Source organism: Myotis yumanensis, unplaced genomic scaffold (genome assembly GCF_028538775.1).
Source record: "Myotis yumanensis isolate MYYU_CA2020_CCGP unplaced genomic scaffold, mMyoYum1.0.hap1 SCAF_2, whole genome shotgun sequence".
Lineage (NCBI taxonomy): Eukaryota > Metazoa > Chordata > Mammalia > Chiroptera > Vespertilionidae > Myotis > Myotis yumanensis.
In genome coordinates this window covers 166,671,804-166,686,186 of record NW_027223753.1, presented here as the reverse complement: position 1 = coordinate 166,686,186, position 14,383 = coordinate 166,671,804, and the positions used below count along the sequence as shown (strand labels likewise).

At 45.6% G+C, this 14,383-nt stretch overlaps 1 protein-coding gene across 4 annotated transcripts in view; it reads right to left on the bottom strand.

Annotated features, from left to right (window-relative positions):
- Positions 1-1,616: 1,616 nt before the first annotated feature.
- ATP13A4 (ATPase 13A4) overlaps positions 1,617-14,383 on the bottom strand; it is a 118,593-nt gene continuing 105,826 nt past the window's right edge. For 3 of the 4 annotated variants that reach the window (XM_070406547.1, XM_070406549.1, XM_070406548.1), the window contains 2 exons: positions 11,687-11,767; positions 1,617-4,236 (listed from right to left, as the gene is read on the bottom strand). In XM_070406547.1, coding sequence (XP_070262648.1) covers positions 4,024-4,236; positions 11,687-11,767 — 294 coding nt within the window. In that variant the 3' untranslated portion in view covers positions 1,617-4,023. Of the gene's footprint in view, positions 4,237-11,686; positions 11,768-14,383 lie in introns of those variants that run through there. The other variant, XR_011470313.1, reaches the window with a different exon arrangement.

The following is a 14,383-nucleotide window of genomic DNA, read 5'->3' as shown; positions in this document are numbered from 1 at the left end:
ATGGGACCTCACAGGGCTGGGAGCCCACCCTCCCCAGCCCATGTCCCCATACAGGTCAGCCTGATATTCTGTGTGGGCAGCAGTAATAAATGATTGACATCACAGTGTAAGACTGTCTGGACATATCCAGTCTGGAAGGGATCTTGCAGGTACTTGAGTTTCATCTGATACTTGACTTCTTTCCCTAATTGGTCTTTGAATATCCACTTGCACCTCCAATGTCACAGAGCACACACCTCATGAGGTCACCAACGACCACTCCCATCAGTGTTGTAAGGGCCGTAGTTTTCGTGTCAGCCCAGACTCATTCCCATGGTGCTCCTCACACATTGGCTGTGCCCTGGGCATAGGTTGGAGCCTTCTTTCCCACAGTAATCCTTCGAGTTTTTAAGTACAATTCTCACTTGGCCAGCCTACCCATTTTTTCCAGAGTAAGCACTTTCTGCTCCTTAATTTATTGCCTCCAAGATATAATTAGTCTCAAGTGTAGTCTTCGGAATGCGACCCTTTTGGCAACGATTTTAGGATTGTTTGACTGGTGGGAGATTGGAGTCCCCCATCCCTGTTCCCTGCCAGTCGTGTGCGAATTGCTGAGGATGGAACCATTAGGACCAAGGCAAAAGCAACTTAGTCTCAGAAAGACAGCCACTCGGTTGTGGTTACATTTTGCTTTTAACACACTTCTAGCCCAAGTCTGGCAAGATGTCTGGAATTTATTTGAAGAGAAGGCCCTGCTATTAGCACAGGGTTGCCTCCTTCCACTTGGCACATGAGAAACTCATTCTTTGTTTGACTGAGAGATGACACCAGGCAGCCGCCCTGCTGGAGCTTAGTCATGAGAAGGCGTTTGGAAGCAACAGAAGATTTGCTCAGAAGATTGTGTCTGAGGCTCAGGTCTGCTCTCCTCAACCTGGGTCAGTTTTTCTCATCTGTAAGGTAGGGATGAGTCCTTCCTTGTCTGGGTCCAGCAGAATTGTGCAATTCACATGAACGAGTGGGGATGACAGCACTTGGCAAGGAACTCTTTAAGTATGAGATGTACACACTGTTCTTTATTTTATTTTTATTGAGGTTATTGGGGTGACATTGGTTAATAAAATTATGTAAGTTTCAGGTGTACAATTCTGTAATACATCATCTGCATATTGCACTGTGTGTTCACCACCACAAGTCAAGTATCTTTCCATTGCCATTTAGCCCCTATTTACCCTCTTCTACCTCTCCCACCCCACTTTCCCTCTGGTAATTACCACACTGTTGTCTGTGTCTACAAGGTTTTTTCCATTTGGTTAATCCTCTCACTGTTTGGACCAACCCCACAAACCTCCTCCCCTCTGACAGCTGTCAGTCTGTTCTCTGTATCTAGGAGTCTATTTCTACTTTATTAGTTTACTAGAGGCCTGGTGCATGACATTTGCGCCCTGGGGCAGCAGGGTCTCTAGGCTTGTCCCGCACCCTTTTGCAGTCCTGAAGCTTTTGGGGGATGTCCACCTGCCAGCTTAGGTGAACCTGGCTCCTGGCTGAGCTGGCGCTCCCCCTGCGGGAGCAGCACTCCTGCTGTGGGAGTGCACTGACCACCAGGGGGCAGCTCCTGATTGAGCACATGCCCCCTGGTGGTCAGTGCATGTCATAGCAACTGGTCATTCTGCCGTTCAGTTGATTTGCATATTAGCCTTTTATTATATAGGATTATTATATAAGATTTTCTTCATTAGAGTCCACATATAAATAAAATCATATGATACTTGTCTTTCTCTGGCTGGCTTATTTCACTTAACATAGTACTCTCCAGGTCTATTCATGCTGTCACAAAAGGTACAATTTCCTTCTTTTTTAGGGCTGAATAGTATTCCATTGTATAAATGTAGCATAACTTTTTTATCCACTCATTTACTGATGGGCACTTGGGCTACTTCCAAATCTTGTCTATTATAAGTAATGCTGCAATAAAAATAGGGGTGCATATATGCTTTCAAAGTAATGTTTCAAGTTTCTTCAGATATATTCCTGTAAGTGGAATCACTGGGTCATAAGGAAGTTCCATTTTTTATTTTGTGAGTTAACTCCATACTGCTTTCCACAGTGGCTGCACCAATCTGCATTCCCACCAACAGTGTATGAGGACTCCCTTTTCTCCCCATCCTCACCAACACTTGGGTTTTTATTTTTTTATTTTTTGATGTGCACACTGATTTTGCTTGTCACTAGGTTGTATACCATCTCCAGTGTGCTGTGCCCACAGCACCCCCACTTTTAAAAATAGGAAAAATGATCCATTTTAGAAAAGGACATTCAGAGTTGTCATATCACTGCTGAGGCTGACTTTGTAAATGGAAACATTTCTTCTATACCAAGGAAGACAGTGATAGTGATTCTGCAATCTACTCTAATGATTCCTCACAGCCCAACTTAAAACCAGAAGCAACAAGGTGCCTTCACGGCTGGGAAAACACCAGGCTCCCAGAATTATCTATAGCCACAGAGCCACCAACCATGCCCAGGAGTTCAGCCAGGGAAGGCAATGACTGCAGGTGCTGATGAGAGAAGCAAAGCCAACCACTTGTTCTGGGCCAGGACATTCCACCCTGCCCACCTCATTCTCCTAGGACTTGATGTTCATAATAAAAATGTTGCTTTTGCTCTAAAATAGTATTTGTGGGTTTTCTCCTAGAATTCAGTATTGTCTGCTGAGCTAACAGAAACCTGGGTGTTTTCTGTGATGAATAAATCCAGTATAACCAAGCTGTAATTGTGATGAAATAGGGGAGATTTTTGTTTTCTGAAAACTGAAGCCTGAAACCTAAGAAATATGTAGGCTGTGTGAAGACTTACATCGATGATAACATGTTGTAGCACAAGACTAACTTGTATAAAAAATAACAGAGCAGAGGAGTAAAGATTCCTGGAGTCGGACATGTGCGAGGAGAGTTATTAAAACTCAAAAGTTCATAGGGCCAGGAAATTTAGAGATTAGTGAGTAGTACAAGGACTCTTTGATATGTGCAATGTTCCCTTCTTTTCCAGGAATACAGGCTGGACCAACTACACAATTTGTGGGACCCAGCACGAAATGAAAATGTAACAACCTTTATTCAAATAATTTAAAGATGACAACGGCAGGGCATTAAACCAAGAGTGGGCCCCACATGGCAAAGCAGGGGTCCTGTGTGACAGCACAGGTCATGTGCTCATGAAGCCAACCCTAAATACAGGAGACTGTACTCCCCAGTTCCTCTGCCACCCCTGGTTAATGAGATGTGAGTGGTGGAAGAGATGTGTGCCACTCTTGGGGTCAGGCAGTGAAGAACCCTTGATCTCCATTCTCTTCCTCCCCTCTCGCGTCTTTGTGTTGGGTGGACGGAGCCATCCGATTGGAGCAGTCACCTCTCTTCTAAAGAGTCATCTGAACCAAGAAAAAGAACTTCTTGTGTGTTAAGTCACTGAGATATGGGAGTTGTTTGTTACTGCAGCATCAGCTTAGGCAATCCTTACTAATACGTGGAGAAGGCCAGAAGTAGAAAGAAATGTCTCAAATCTGAAAAGTACTGCAAAGGGAAGGAAACTAGATAGTGAAGACTGTGTGATGGTTTCCACACATTTGTTTCTCCATCAATGAAATAAGAACTCAAAACTGATCTTTAACATGCTATGATTCTATGACTATACATAGTGCTACTTTCCCTCAACTCATTTAAAAAATATATTATCTAAGATGAAAGAGTACATCTTCTCCTTTAGCTTTCCAGTCTCTTGGCCCATCGCCATCCTTGGCCCAGTCTCAATTCACTGAACACGTCCAATACTTTCAGAGGCCAAGAGAAAGGCACTCTCCTGGGGCAGAGTTCTGCTCGGCAGAAAGTATTTTATCGAACAGACTTTAATTTGTCACCACGATTGAATAGGTGCTTGATTCCAAAAATTCCTGCTGATATTGTAAGAGTCTCATTGCTTAAAAAATATCGCTGAAACTGGTCCCTTTTGTCATTGTTTCTATGTTTTCTCAACTTGAGTATCCCATTGCCTTCAGAGTTGTTCCTCGTTGCTCTCAAACACCGGGTTGCTGTAAGACACTTCCTTGCCACACTCCGGCAGGTCAGAGGGAGACATTTGGTTCAGTGGGGGCCAAGTAGGGTCATTTGCCAAGGCCCGGTGCCATATCCGATACTGGCTTTTTGATCGATAGCCAAAGTACCTTTTGATTGTCATCCATAGGGCTCGGTTTTCAATAATGGCCTCCTGTAAAATAAAAGAGTTGCTCTTTACAACCAGAGGTCAAGTGTTTCCAGGTTATGGCTCCCATGGACTCTAGAAAGACACTACTACATTGGCTGCCAAGGCCCAGCTTGACAAAGAACTTCAGGCCTACACAAACAAATCCAAGGTGGTTTCACATGATAGGTTCTCAAACCTTTCCACTTACAGAACTCTTCTGGGAGAAGAGTGAAGTACATGCTTTCAAGAGTCTGGAAACATAGCTTGAAGTAGTCTGTCTCAAGGATGAAATTTCTTCTGAATCTTATATACAAATTAAATTCAAAGCCATAGGGTCAGGAAATGTAGAGATTAATGGACAGTACCAGGTTTCTTTGATATGTACTGCGGTCCCCCTAACATTTAAAATCATTCAAATGTCACAGTCCATTTCACACCACATCCATATTTGATTTAATATAAAGTGTCATTTAAAATTATTCACCACCAACTGAAATGGACCCTATAGAAAGATGTGCCACATGCATGGTGTGGCTTTGGTATACCCTGGCACATCACTGCATAGCTAAGAACAGAGGTCAGTGGAATTGAAACATGGGCCACAGCCTTGAAATTGAACAGATCTGGGTTTTAATTCCAGCTCTGACACCTACTATGGACAAATTAATTACCCTATCAGAGACTCAGTAATTAGAAATAATAAATCCTTCCACAGGTGTGTCATAAGAATTATATAACTCCCCTCACAATGCAGGGCATGGCACGGCTCCTACTTCCCTTTTCTACTCTCTGAACTATTCATTTAACAGGCTGTGCACTGTGGCTCTGTTCACATATACCTCTAACCTTCACCTACAAATAATTTCAATGTATTTTTAAGATTACTGGATACCTCTCTGTAGAAACATTTTGGGCTGCCATTTTATTTCATGAGTTAGACCTTACCCTGGGATAGAGTCCAAGATATAAGTTACAATACAGAGTGCATGGGAGGGTATTATCATTTTTATCATGTTTAGTCATGAAACTGAGGGTCCTTATGACTTTGATTAAATTTAGCTTTTGAAACCAACCTCTAGAAATAATCTCTCTCTCTGTGGATCTATACCCCTCAAAGACCTATCCTTTCCCTGGATAATAGCAACCCCTGAGGCAGCAGAAGACAGTTGCCTGGACCTGACTAATGATCACAAGGCCCAGACCTCTAAAGGTAACATCATGACCTAAGTTATGAGTCAGTTCCTGAGCCCAGGATGGAACCATCTCCTGGCTGCTTTCCTATGAGACCAGCAGAGGGACACTGGAAAAGACCTCAGACCTGTCCTCAAGGCCTGAAGAAATAATTTATTACCCTTACCTCACCTCCGACCAATCAGCTCCCAGCAGGACTGTGAACCCCTAACCCACCGTGTCTTGTGATTTTTGCCCTGTATGATCTGTAACCTACACATAACAAGGGAGTTCAGGCTTTTGAGCATTCGTTTCCTGTTCCCCTGGGTGGTGTCCTTCATCAATAAAGTAGACAATCTTTCTCCACTGCAATTCTCAGGGTCTAATGTTTGGCTCTGCTAGCGCCGTGAATGAACTCCTTCTGCTCCCTAACAGTCACAAAGGTTGACCATCTTAGAAGTTATGAAAGTAACAAAACAAAACAAAACAAAAATATGAGGAGCCAAGCTGTCCCACAGAATTAGAACTGGTTTTGGTGTCTATCAAAGATATCTTTGTTGAACTGAAAGAGTTAATTCTGTAGTATTCTACAAGGAACTTTGCCAGAGATAATAGTTTTCCTGAAATCCACCCATTGCCCATGGAAATGATAGAGAACAACTCGTCTGAACCTTCCTATAAAAACGGATCATTCGCTAGCAGGCTAAGATCCACACAGCATTTCATCAACCTTGCAAACCTCAGGGCTCACCTAGCCAGACCTGTTATTCTACTTTCCTACAGCAAGGCTTTTGTCCTCCTTAATTTAACAAGAAAGCAGTAGTTCTCCTTGGAACTGGGAAAAGGCAGTATCATGGGTATCCAATTAGTGGTTTTAAAATCTAACTTACCTTCTGGAAATCTTAGCAGGCTTTAAACAAAACAACGAAACAAATCAACACACACACAGAAAGACTTTAGTGCTCTACAAAGTGCCTTGAGCTTTTTCACAGTTCTAGATGTATGATGAAATATCACTCTGCTATTCTGGAAAAGAAAACTGAAGGCCTGAGAGATAATCTGTCCTATCACTCTACATTGTAAATTAAATTCAGAACTAGAAACAAAAGAAATGCCTTGATAAGATGCCATTCCTAAAACAAACAAACAAAAAAACCTTAAAAAAATTTCTCATGAGTTCTCAAATAATCCACACATATATATATATACATACAAACACATCTACACTAATAAAAGAGAAACATGGTAATTAGCGTAAGACCGCTACCCTTCCCGTTGGCTAATCAGCATATCCTTATGCAAATTAACTGTCAGCCAAGATGGCGGCTGGCAGCCATGCACTGAAGTGAACAGGGAGGCTTGCTTGCTCCAGTGACGGCAGACTCTAACGTTCCCCACCTGAGTTGCCGGCCTCTCAGCTGCAACTCTAAGCAACTATGTACTATGTTGCAAATAAGAAGCTAAACAAAACCCCAGAAACCGGCTTTCAGTCAGCCAGGTTCAGCCAGCCGGACCGCAATATTGTATCAAATACAGAAGCTAAAGGCCAGAGCCGAGGCCTCAGAGCTAAAGCTGGCCCAGAATAGAAAAAAAAAAAAAAGAAAAAAAGGAGCTGTTGGGAGATTTAGTCACCCGCCAGCCAGAAAACGGGTCTCAGCCCCTCACACAGACTGGCCAGGCACCCCAGTAGGGACCCCCACCCTGATCCAGGACACCCTTCAGGGCAAACCAGCCGGCCCCCACCCATGCACCAGGCCTCTATTCTATATAGTAAAAGGGTAATGTGCCTCCCGGCACCGGGATCAGCGTGACAGGAGGCAGCGCCCAAACCCCCTGATCAGCCCTGGTCTGTGCCAATAGGGGGGAGCTCCCCAACCCCCTGATCGCCCTGTGGCTCTGTGTGTAACAGGGGGGAGCTCCCCAACCCCCTGATCAACCCTGCTCTGTGCCTGATAGGGGGGAGCTCCCCAATCCCCTGATTGCCCTGCAGCTCTGTGTTTGACAGGGTGCGGCGCCCCAACCCCCTGATCGGCCCTGCTCTGTGTGTGACAGGGTAGAGCCATAACCTCCCCATTGGCCCTGCCCTGAGTGTGACAGGGTGCAGCGCCCCAACCCCCTGATCTGCCCTGCTCTGTGTGTGACAGGGGCCAGTGCCCCAACTCCCCTATCGGCCCTACTCTGTGAGTGACAGGGGGGAGCTCCTCAACCCCCTGATGGGCCCTGCTCTGTGTGTAACAGGTTACGGAGCCCCAACCCCGTGATCGGCCCTGCTCTGTGCATGACAGGGGGTGGTGCCGCAACCTCCCCATCGACCCTGCCTTGAGTGTGACAGGGGGCGGTGCCCCAACTCCCCAATCGGCCCTGCTCTGAGCCCCACCAGGGGCTGCACCTAGGGATTGGGCCTGCCCTCTGCCACCCAGGAGCAGGCCTAAGCCAGCAGGTTGTTATCTCCCTTGGGGTCCCAGACTGCGAGAGGGCACAGGCCGGGCTGGGGGACCCCTCTCCCCTCCCAAGTGCACAAATTTTTGTGCACTGGGCCTCTAGTCTATAATAATAAAAGCATAATATGCAAATCAACCTAATGGCTGAACAGCAGAACAACCATCTGAATGACACGTTATGACACCTACTGGCACCAGGCCAGCCAAGGCGGGTGCAATGCCATTGGTCAGGGGCCCGGCCATCGCCCCATGATTGCCCTGCAGAGGGAGGCCCAGGCCACTGGCTGGGAGGGCAAGCGATCAATTGGGGGGATCCATGATTGCCCCAAAGAGGGAGGCGATCTGTGGCTGCGGCGGGTGGGCGGGGCCTCCCTTTCCGGGGGTGATCCATTGTGGAGCCCCGGCTGGATGGGCAGGGCCTATCTCTTTGGGGTGATTAATTGCAGGGCTCCCAGACTGTGAGAGGGCACAGACTGGGCTGAAGGACCCCTCCCCCCAGTGCACAAATTTCATGCACCTTGCCTCTAGTAGATAATAAAAAGGGAGAGGGATTAAAGCTATAAATTTAGCTCCTCTGTCTCTCAGCTGAAGGTTAGATCATACAAATTGGCAAAATAAGGGTAAGGTCTTGTTCAAATCTGTTTGTCGGGATGCTCTAAGATTAAGGTTAGGGTTAAACCTCTCAGCAGACCAGACAATACTCAGGACTCTGCAAAAGGAAGCCAGCCATCTCCCATGCTCAATACCTCTCTGGATCATCTCTGCCATAGCCTGACAAGCTACTATGGAGTTAGCACAGCCCATCCTAGGAATCCTTATTATCTTGTGTGAGACATGCCTACAGCTACCTGAGGAAGACATCTTGCTGCATCCCTAATAGTCTGGGGCCTTTACCTACTCAGCTAGGCTCACCTTATGAGGCAGGGATTCTCCATTATAACTGACTTCATCAAAAAATAAAACAGAAGTCCTGAGAGATCATCTGTCCTATCACTCTACAACAAACATGTCAAACTTGCGGCCTGCGGGCCACATGCCTCGTTTATTTGGCCCATGCTAATCTTTGAATTTGACATGCTTGCTCTACAAAGACTCAAATGGCTTGGGTTTATTCCTGAGTATGTACTGACAGCAGAGGACGGGTAACTTCATGGAGGAGACTCAGAGTAGGACTTGGAACCCTACAATGCTATTTCTCAGTGTAGAGCTGCTGTGAGCACACACTAGACACCACAAGTGTCTCAATTTCTCACTCAACATGAGAAGCAAGGGAGAAACTTTATCTTCCATGAGTATTAAATCACCCTCTCCATCAGCTGGCATTGTGCCCTAGGATATGGCACATGGTCAAGAAATGCCTGTGGAAAGAGTGAATGAATATACGAATACCTGAATGATTGGTAGATACAAAGTAAGAAATGATAAGTACCACAGATATAATAGAATAATCGTAGCTTATATCTACTAAGATTACTTACTACATGCTTTTCACTGTTCACATTTCATGCTCACAGTAACCCTTGAGGTAATGTGTCATTATTATACTATTTTACAAGTGAGAAAACAGAGATACAGAGAAGTGGAGTAGCAAGTACTGCCTTAAGTCGGGGAGCAGGAAAGGGTGAAGCCAGGATTCAAACATAGGTAAACTACCTCCGGCTTATGCTTCTAACTGCAACTATGCTGACTGTGGAATGGCTTCCTGCAAGGGGACTGCAGCAGACCGTGTTACTCTGTTACCCCTACAACTCATTCCTCCCAACTCTTCCCTGCTTGCCTAAAAGGAAAAACAAACAAACACAGAGTCTAAGCCAATTTGTCTAACGTTTTGGTACAAATCCACTTTCCCAGAATCCTTTTCTACTCAGGATGCCAGGGAGACACAGTTATAACCAATGAGCATAAGCAAAAGCCTGCAGGTGGGCTGTCGGATTTTTTTTGTTCACTGGTAACAGATTCATACTTGAAGGAAAAAACTTGCTGGTGCCTCCCTTCCTTTTTTCCCTGCACTGAAAATAGATGCAATGCCCAGCTGTGCAGAAGCCATCTGGGTGCCATAAACAACAAGCACAGACATGAAAGACCAAGATCTAAGGCTACTGGGACAGAAAGGTAAAAGAATGTGGATCTCCCATGACACCCAGTCACTAAACCAGCCCTGAAGCCACTTACCTCCAATCTTAAATGAGTCAATACATATCTTTATTGTTTAAACCACTGTTAGTTGACTTTTGTTCCTTGCCTAACTGAGTGAGGCATCTAGAAAGATTCATGAAGAGCATAATCCTACAGCTATGCCATTGAGGCTAGATGAGCATTTTTTTTAACTTAACTTTTTTTAAAAGTATATATTTTTTATTGTTGATAGTATTACCAGCATAGCATTTCAACATGCAGGAGTGGAAAAGAGGTACTAGACAGAGAAAATAATGTGATTATGGACAGGGACAAGATACATATTCCTTTAAAGGGAAAGGACTATCTTCCGCAATTCATTATGAGGACACCCCTGATGATGCTCTTTCATTAACTCGGTGGCTTTGGAAACCATATGCTGTATGTAGCACAGTGCTTCTCAGTGTGTGATCCCTGAACTAGCAGCACCAGAATCACCAGGAAACCTGGGAAATGAAAGTGTGTGCCTGCTCCAGACCTACTGGATCATGAAAGTTGGGGGCAGGGTGGACAATTGTGTTTTAACAAGCCCTCCAGGTGAATCCTGTGTCTAGTCACCTTGAGAAGCCCTCAAACTTGGGCATAGAGAGAGAAGCTCCAGTACCCTATTCTTTGTCTTATTCTACCACCCGTTCCTGTGCAATCTTTACCCTGCTCAGTCAGGAAGGTTTGTTGAGTTCTGCCTACAAAATACTGTGGGACATAAGGCTATAGTGCCCTCAGCCCTCCATGATGCCCCCTTGCTGGAACAAGCCTGCCTTTGTAATAAGGGTGGGAATGGGGACAGATGGGGTCCTGCAGCTCACCTCTCCTTTGACATGCCTTTCGGGGGGCACCCCTCCTGACTAACAGTAAGTTTTGAAGAATGGAGGTTGTGTCCAAAAGTACTGAAGGAGGACAGAGAGAACCACATAGCACAGATGAGGGTGGGTACAAGCTCATTACAGTGAGGAAATGGGAGCTGAAGAATAAAAGCCAGCAAAAGCTCACTAGGAATCTCATTTCCCATCTGTACAGTAAAAATGATACAAGTTCTTAAGTCAAAGAAGCCAGACACAAAAGGCCACGTATTGTATGATTCCCTTTATATGAAATGTCCAGAATAGGCAAATCCATAGAGACAGAAAATAAATTAGTGGTTAACAGGGGCTGAAGGAGGAAGAAGGGGAGGTGTGGAATGACTGCTAATGCGACAGGATCTTTTTGGGGGTGATGAGAATGTTCCAGAATTAGATAGTGGTGATGGCTGCACAACTCAATAAAAATATTAAAAATCACTAAATTGTACACTTTTAAAAGGTAAATTTTAAAAGGTAAAATTTCAAAAAATGAACTGAGTTGGGCCTTTATTTGTCAATTTTAGAAAAAACAGGACCCGTACCCCCCTCCCCCAAAAAAAAGAAAGAAAAGAAAGAAAGAAATGAACAGGACCTTAGCGGTCATAGTTCCAGTCTCCCAGATCCACTTTACAGGTGGGAACACAAACACCTTGTTTTGAGCTCATCAGAGGAAAGCACTGTTGCTCATGTCGCCAAGGAAGGGAGCCCCTTGCATTGCTGAGCCTTGTCAGCTAAAGCTGTTCTTCCTTTTGCAGACTCCCCTAAAATGTCACATACACACACACACACACACACACACACACACACACACACACACACACCAGTGATCAGCAGCCTCAGGGCACTTACCTCCACAATAAGGGACACGATGAAATTACAGCTGAGCATAATGACAATGCAGACCCTCCACAGGATAGGAGTGCAGAGCAACTGGCAGGAGATGAAGCACAGTTAGTCTGAAGACAAATATATGCTGGAAAATGTTCACGTGTTCACAGTGTACACTTTCATAGGTTACAAATCACATATGCAATAGACACATACATGTGTGTACATGTTATACACATGTATAAGAGGGATGGTTTATGTATGTAAGTATTTCTATGCATGTATGCACAGAAAACAGTGGAAAAATTATACCCAATGATGCTGGTGATTTGGGGACTATGATAGCTACTTTTTTTTTTTAATCTTCCTTCCTTTCTTCTTTTTTCTCAGTAATTTCTAAATTTCCTAAAATAAGTCTGGTCACCTTACAACAAAAAATAATAGTAAAAGTATTTTTTGTTTGCTTGTGTTGTTTTGTTTCCATGAGGGAATACAGGGATGTGGCTGTACTCCCAGGAGACTCTGAGGGCACACATGCCATTACCTGTCTCTTTTCCCACTTCCTCTCTATCTTCTCTAGTCCCTCCCCAGGCTCAAGATAGATATGTTATATATGGATAGTAAATGAATGAGTGAATGAATAAGAGAAACACAGCCAAGTGCACTGTACCCAGCACTGCCTCTTACATTGCCTACATTGCCTTTACACTGGTGAGAATAAAGACTGGTACAGCTCTATGGAGGGACATGCTATTAAAATTTAAAGTTCAAATTCATTTCTAGGAATTTACCCTAGAGATGTACTTATACTTGGTTGGAATGATCCTATCTAATAAAAGAGTAATATGCAAATTAATCGTCACTCCACAGCAAAGATGGTGGCACCCATAGTGGCTGGGGTGGGATGCTGGTGGTGTCGCCCTGGCAATGTGAGCCCAACGTCTGCACCCCAGTTGTGTGGAGGAAGGGGAGGGGCTTCTGGCCAGAAGTCTGGGCGCGGGACGCTGGGCTCACCTTGCCCTCGGTGACACGAGCCCAGCATCCACTCCCTGGCTGCGTGGAGGGAGAGGAGGGGCCTCAGGTCAGAGGCCAGGGCGCTGGACACTGGCGTCATTGCAGGCTGGGCTGAGGGACCCCCCCACAATGCATGAGTTTCGTGCACCAGGCCTCTAGTATATGTATAAGGTTATTTTATTGCAGCTTTGTTTGCAATAGTAAAAAATTTGAAATCTAAATGTTGATCAATAGAGGGACTACACATACATTGTGGCATGTAGACATATATATATATATTAGAGGCCCAGTGCACAAAAATTTGTGCACTCGGGGAGGGGGGGTCCTCAGCCCAGCCTGTGCCCTCTCGCAGTCTGGGACCCGTCGAGGGATGACCACCTGCTGGCTTAGGCCTGCTCCCTGGGGGATTGGGCATAAGCTGGCAATCAGACATCCCTCTGGCAGCCCGGCAGCCCTCGGGGGATGTCCACTTGCCAGTGGGGAGCAGACCTAAGCTGCAGTCAGAGATCCTTAGCGCTGCTGAGGAGGCAGGAGAGGCTCCCACCACCACCACTGTACTGGCAGCCATCAGCCTGGCTTGTGGCTGAGCAGAGCTCCCCCTGTGGGAGCACACTGACCACCAGAGGGCAGCTCCTGCATTGAGCATCTACCCCCTGGTGGTCAATGTCATAGTGACCAGTCATTCCCAGTTTTTCTGCTGTTAGGGTCAGTTTGCATATTACCCTTTTATTATATAGGCTAGAGGCCTGGTGCACAGGTGGGGGCTGGCTGGTTTGCCCTGAAGGGTGTCCCGGATCAGGGTGGGGGTCCCGCTTGGGTGCCTTGCCAGCCTGGGTGAGGGGCTGATGGGTGTTTGCAGCTGGTCACACACCCTTTAGGGTGGGGGTCCCCACTGGGGTGCCTGGCCAGTCTGGGTGAGGGGCTGAGGGCTGTTTTCAGGCTGGCTGGTGACTGAAGCTCCCAGCCTCTCCTTTTTTCTTTCTTTTTTTTAATTCTGGGATTTATTTACCTTCTATAATTGAAACTTTGTTGCTGTCACTGGATCTGAGAGCTGGCTCCTGCTCACTGCAGCTCTGAGATCACGGCCTGCTGAAAGCAGGTATCTGGGGTTTGTTTAGCTTCTATAATTGAAAATTTGTTGCTTTTAGAGCTCAGAGCCGGGCCGCGGCAGGCGGGGAACCTTGGCTTCCTCCATTACTGGAGCAAGCAAGCCTCCTGCTCACTTCACCTGCGTGGCTGCCGGCCGCCATCTTTGTTGGTGGTTAATTTGCATATCTCACTGATTAGCCAATAGGAAGCATAGCGAAGGTACGGTCAATTACCCTTTTTGTCTTTTATTAGATAGGATAGTGAAATACTACATTAGTATAAAAAACAATGAGGAAGTTTTATGTACTGATATGGATCAATTAGCAAAATAGACTGTTACACAAAAGAACAAGGTGCAGGACTATTGCTGTGATTGTGGCAGATAGGACCAGGCTACACTCGGATCTGCTGCTGAGAGGATAAATAACAGGTGCCCCAGCTGCTAGACGCAGAATTCATTCACCCTAAGGCCACACTTCCACGGGCTGCTCGAGGCTAATAAAACTGAGGGCAGCAGGCTTCTAATCACATTCATTCTGGAGATACTAGACACCTCTGATGAGCAACTTTGGCCCAACTTTCTTATAACTGTGCTATAATCTGAAACTACTCACC